The following is a 6,000-nucleotide window of genomic DNA, read 5'->3' on the forward strand; positions in this document are numbered from 1 at the left end:
ACCCCAAAAGGGGCAAACGGACATATTTGAAACACCATTGGAAAAGTCTGCAAACACCCCATTCTGCCCCGCCTCTGCCCTGCCCCATTCCGCCCCCTTTTGTGACGTTTTCCTGACCTTTTCACTTCTAGGTTTGGCACGATGGGCATATGCGCAGTCACACACATATTGAATGTGCGTAAATGGGGGGGTTGCCTGTACATTATCTGCTGCAGCACTGCAGCAAGTGAAATAATGTAGTTAGTGTCAGAAGCTGAACCACAGCAGAATGGAAACAGCACAGCGCTGCAAGCAATGAACCTGGTTCAGAAAGGAAATGGGTGCCTCCTTCTATTCATACCTGTTCCTCTGCGGTTGCAGCCTGTGGACATCAAAAGGAGGCAGAGGCAGAGACAGTTATGTACAATAGCCAGCAGCTGACACACAAAGTCCTCAGAGCTAGATGCACAATTGGTGTTTATGAGGCAGTGAGAGAGAAAAGTAAATGGTGTCACCAGCCAGCAACTTATTCCTTAGGTTATATATGGGAGATGCTGCTCTCTGCTGTCGGGGACAAAGAATGTCGCACCAGAATGGGATGGGCAAGATCCTAGATATCAGCTGAGCAGCTCATTCCACCCCATTCTGGTTTTACTGTCACACAATCCTGATTCCTTTCTCTCCCTTTCTCTCCCGTTGCATGCCATTATGGCAAGCATTTGTACACATTTTGTGTGCATGTCTTCCATAAAACATGCACTTTTATTTATAACACACACTTCTAAATACTTTTCTGTGTAATCACCAGTAACTGATGCATTTTGTACGCATCTTTTGCATTTTTCATGTGGGTGCACGTTTTGCTCACTGAAAATGCATAGCAAAAGGGATGCTCTCGTTTTCTGCAGCTGCGCGTGACTTTTCTCTCTGCCTCGTTCCCTTTTGTTCTCCTCCTCTCTTAGGGCCCCTGGACTGCTTCCTTATGAGCCATTCACGATGGTGGCTGTGAAGATGCTCAAAGAAGAAGCCTCAGCAGACATGCAGGCAGACTTCCAGAGAGAGGCGGCCCTCATGGCTGAATTTGATAATCCAAACATTGTGAAACTTTTAGGTACCAAATCTGACTTCTTCTTCTTCTTAAAACCATCAATATGCATTTTTTATTGTTATGGACACCCCCCCACACACACCTTATCCCACACCACTGGCTCAAAGATGCAGGCAGACTAGGCAGCCATCTTGGGTGACATATTAAGGAAGCAGTTGCCATAACAAAAGCAACAGAACATGGAGTCTGGTCTTTTGTGCTGCTTCTGACGTGGTTCACGTGACACAGGGAGCCAAACTGCGGCTTACCAAGACTGCCATTTTGCTCTTCTGTGTTCCTTTCTATGTTAAGCGAAGGTTTGACTTAGTTTGTCACCCGAACTGGAACTCATGGCTAAGGACTCCCTTCATCAACTGCAGGACGTAGGTGGTGCTGTGGTCTAGACTACTGACCCTCTTGGGCTTGCCAATTGGAAGGTTGGCAGTTTGAATCCTGGTGACGGGGTGAGCTCCCATTGCTCTGTCCCAGCTCCTGCCAACCTAGCAGTTCGAAAGCACACCAGTGCAAGTAGATAACTAGGTACCACTGTGGCAGGAGGGTAAACGGCATTTCTGTGCGCTCTGGTTTCCGTCACAGTGTCCTGTTGCATCAGAAGCAGTTTAGTCCTGCTGGCCACATGTTCCTGCGGACAAACACCAGCTCCCTTGGCCTGAAAAGTGAGATGAGTGCTGCACCCCTAGTCGCCTTTGACTGGACTTAACCATCCAGGAGTCCGTTACCTTTTTATCTTTTATCTCATCAACTGCATGCCATAGCCAAGAACAAAACAGCGTTGTGCAAACCAGGCCTCTGACACATCTGGATGCATGTGTGAAACTGATAAATTAATTAATAGAATTATTGAATTGGAAGGGACCCTGAGGAGCATCTAGTCCAACCCCCTGCAATGCAGGAATATGCAGTTGTCCCACAAGGGAATCGAACCTGCAACCTTGGCGTTATCAGCACCATGCTCTAACCAATTGAGCTATTGGTTTAAAAGAGGTTAAAACTCATTGAAACTCAATTAAAATTGTGCTATCTGTACAGCTCCGGAGCCAACTGCCTAACCTGTCGCCATGTTAACCGGAAGTCCTTGATCTATCAGTCCGTGTGTGAACTGAGTGTTCTCCCAGAATCCTTTGCAAAAGCAGAGCTGCCTCTCCTTCCTTCTTTCTGATAATGCCTAGCGTAACACAATGCATGATTTGATGTTATCATGCTATGCCTCCTTTCTCCCCGTCAACATCATAGGTCATTGGGCTGGTCAGCTGCAAATCTCTCCAAATGAATATGACTGGTTCTAGTAATCAATCCAAACAAAGTTTATTTTGCTAGAAATATTGTCAAGCCAGAAGGTTTTTTTCGGGGGGCAGGGGGAGGTGTTACAGAGGGGTTTGAAGTTAGTTCCTCGGGCCCAAGTGACTGTGTACATTTCAGCAGGAGAAAGGGGAAACAGGAAGTGGACACTCAGTTGGAGAGATCCCTTTGTTTATTATCACCATGCTGGATAAATTAGGAAAGGCCAAAGGAATCCATCAGTTTCATGTTGCGGGGGTGTGGGACTGTTGAACATCACTTGACCCGAGAACCCTTTTACGTGCATACTTCTTTTTTAGCTTGGACCAGCTGTTTTGGAAATGCGAAATGTCTGTCTCCGTCCCGTCCCCCGTCCCCCAATGGCGAGAAGGAGCGAAAATCCAGCCTCAGTGACTAAATGGGGCAGAAATGTCCATCAGAACATCAGAGGCTTAAATGTACTTGCACTCTTTGTTCACTTTTCATACTCCAATTTTTAGGTTGAATACGAGCTGTATAAGGCTGTATACTTCAGCAATTCATATTTCAAAAGCTGCACAATTGCACAATGTAATTATTTAGCTCATTCCAGTGGTTAATGCTCCAGCAGCTGAAATCTGTAAAAATCCTGAACAGCTATTAGCTGGCATTAAAACAAGAGATTTGAACATGTGGGAGAAAACCATAAATGCAGCCAGAGATCTGTTAGCAGGAGCACCTATTGTACGAAAGAGGCAAACCACTTTTAAAACAGAACAGTGGTTAGGCTGTTTGGCCATAGAAGCCAAAAGAGCAGTAAATTCCCCTACTTTATGTATTGCTCTCACCAAGGTGCACAGACCCTTTGGATCCTAAACATTAATCTTCCAGATGAAATGAATCAATTGCTTCCTTTTGGGGGTTTTTTTGGGGTATGTGTGTGTTATGGTGAGACATTGCATTTTACATGTTGTGTTTCTGTGCTTCAAGCGCTGGCCTTTTCTACAATTCTGTTTTGCTTTCTTGCTTGTTTCTTTGCACATGTTAGCAAATTCAGGACCTCTAGGGCTCGACCTCCATGCAATAGGAAGGAGCAGGCATTGTTTCATCACAACTTTAGCATTCCTTATCTTCCTTTTATGTATTTGTAATTTTGGGAATTGTCAGTGCCGAAGAGCCTTCATGCACAGCCTTCAAAGGAAAAACAACGAGGGTACAGTGTTGTGAGCAAGGCTGCACATTTGAGAGGGCCCAGGCAGGAAGGGACTGGTGATTCTCTTCCCAGCAATGGTACTAACACAATTAGTACATACATTGGTGCCATGGTTATTCGCACAACACTAACACATTTATTGAGCCATGCAGTGGCTTTGTACGACGCAACTTGCCCTTCTAGCAACTCATTATCATAACATGAGTTATCATTGATCTTGTTAACAACAGAAGCAATAAAACTCCTAAAACCCAGAGTTTGAGTGTTGGTAGTTGCAATTCCAAGTTGCAATTCCAATTAACCAGTTGAGGAAGCATTTTATGGACTTCCTTTCTTAAATAGCTAACTGCTGGACATCCTCTGTAGGGGGAAAAGAACCTATAAGATTGCAGTGGTACCTGTACATACGCTTCAGGTTACATACGCTTCAGGTTACAGACTCCGCTAACCCAGAAATAGTGCTTCAGGTTAAGAACTTTGCTTCAGGATAAGAACAGAAATCGTGCTCCGGGGGTGCAGCAGCAGGAGGAGGCCCCATTAGCTAAAGTGGTGCTTCAGGTTAAGAACAGTTTCAGGTTAAGAAAATACCTCCGGAACGAATTAAGTAATTAACCCGAGGTACCACTGTATTATTATTTAAATGCCTGCATATCATGGCACATTAAATAGCACCTTGCTATTGCCGACAAGCTTGTTGGCCTGCAAGCAAGCAAATATTTATTGCATGTCTATCCTTGATTTCAGGGGTGTGTGCTGTTGGAAAGCCCATGTGCCTACTTTTCGAATACATGGCCTTCGGGGACCTCAACGAATACCTGCGCAACCGATCACCACGCAACCTCTGTAGCCTAAGCAACAATAACCTTGACATGCGGATCAGGCCCTCGAGCCCCAGCATGCTCGGCCTCTCGTGCACCGACCAGCTCTGCATTGCCAAACAGGTGGCAGCTGGCATGGCCTACCTCTCGGAACGCAAGTTTGTGCACCGCGACTTGGCCACCAGGAACTGTTTGGTGGGAGAAAACATGGTGGTCAAAATTGCAGACTTTGGTCTCTCCAGGAACATGTACTCAGCAGACTATTACAAAGCCAACGAGAACGACGCCATTCCCATACGATGGATGCCCCCTGAGTCCATCTTCTACAATCGCTATACGACTGAGTCTGACGTCTGGGCCTACGGCGTGGTCCTGTGGGAGATCTTTGCCTTTGGCCTGCAGCCCTATTATGGGATGGCTCACGAGGAAGTCATCTATTACGTGAGAGATGGAAATGTCCTCTCTTGCCCAGATAACTGCCCTCTGGAACTGTACAACCTCATGCGCCTATGTTGGAGCAAGCTCCCTTCTGACAGGCCGAGCTTTGCGAGCATCTATCGCATTCTGGAGCGCATGTATGAGAGGGCAGTGGCAGCTGATCACGCATGAACTGTGCAACGAGGGCAGCTTTTCATGGCCTCCTCTCTTGAATGACTAAGCTTGGGTGAAAGAAGGAGCCTGGACCTCAATATATCAGCAGGATCAATTGTGCCAACGCAGGCTTTGTAGTTGCTGCTTAGGCAACATTCCCAATAGGAAACTGAAGCAAGTGTGGTTGTTGACTTGAGTGAAGGCCGCAACTTCAGGAAGTGTCACAAGTGTATTTTGAAAATAACCAGCAAGGACACTGTTCTTGAAATGTCATTTTTCTTTTCTGTTTTCTTTTAAAACTTTTTTTTATCACGACTTTCTGTTATGCCAAAAACCACGGCGTTCAAAAATAAAATCCACTACTACTAAAACAAGATCAGAGAATAAGCTAAACGCAGCAGCAGAATTTCAAATACAATCAATTGAAAGAGGAAACGAAGAGTTTGGAGGGGGGGCATGTTGGATATTATAGAACAATTCTAAAAACTCAACTCCTTCCAGAGCAGGAAGTTCTTCACAGGTGATTTTGAACATGTGTCTATATCTCATGTCTTGATTTATCCTGAGTCACAACATTGCTCAATCTGATCAGGCGGGCAAGAGTCCAGGGTTCCATCTTGTATGTATTTTATTGGAAAATTGCTTCCAAAATGTGTTTATTAGAAGAAATTCGCACTGATGCGAGGGTTGTTGTTTTTAATCGCAAATTTGCCGCAGAAATATGGAGAACTGAATTTAAGAATGGAGAAATCAATTCCTTGTATACACCTTGTTCCATGAGGGACCATTTTAGATGTGTGGGTTAAGAACAGAAAAGCACTGATCAATGTCCTGCAATTCTAGCCCCCTTTAAAACCTCGTTCATTTATTTTGTCTGAAAATGGAATACACTGTATGTACTGACTGGCTGCAAATCAAATGAACATGCACGTATATTTCTGTGCATCCATCACAGGAGACACAGAATTTTCGGGAACTTTAGATGTGGGGAGGGGGAGCGATGTCTTGTGTAAACAAACAACTTGGTGGTGAAT

General features: G+C 45.0%; 1 protein-coding gene across 1 annotated transcript in view; it reads left to right on the top strand.

The window, feature by feature from the left end:
• MUSK (muscle associated receptor tyrosine kinase) overlaps positions 1 to 5,645 on the top strand; it is a 59,433-nt gene extending 53,788 nt beyond the window's left edge. Inside the window, exons 16-17 of the mRNA XM_083592467.1 lie at positions 942 to 1,090; positions 4,302 to 5,645. Of these exons, the coding sequence (XP_083448593.1) occupies positions 942 to 1,090; positions 4,302 to 4,984 (832 nt within the window). The 3' untranslated portion in view covers positions 4,985 to 5,645. The remainder of the gene's footprint in view (positions 1 to 941; positions 1,091 to 4,301) is intronic.
• The last annotated feature ends 355 nt before the right edge of the window (positions 5,646 to 6,000 follow it).

Source organism: Podarcis filfolensis (assembly GCF_964270895.1).
Source record: "Podarcis filfolensis genome assembly, chromosome: 17".
NCBI lineage: Eukaryota > Metazoa > Chordata > Lepidosauria > Squamata > Lacertidae > Podarcis > Podarcis filfolensis.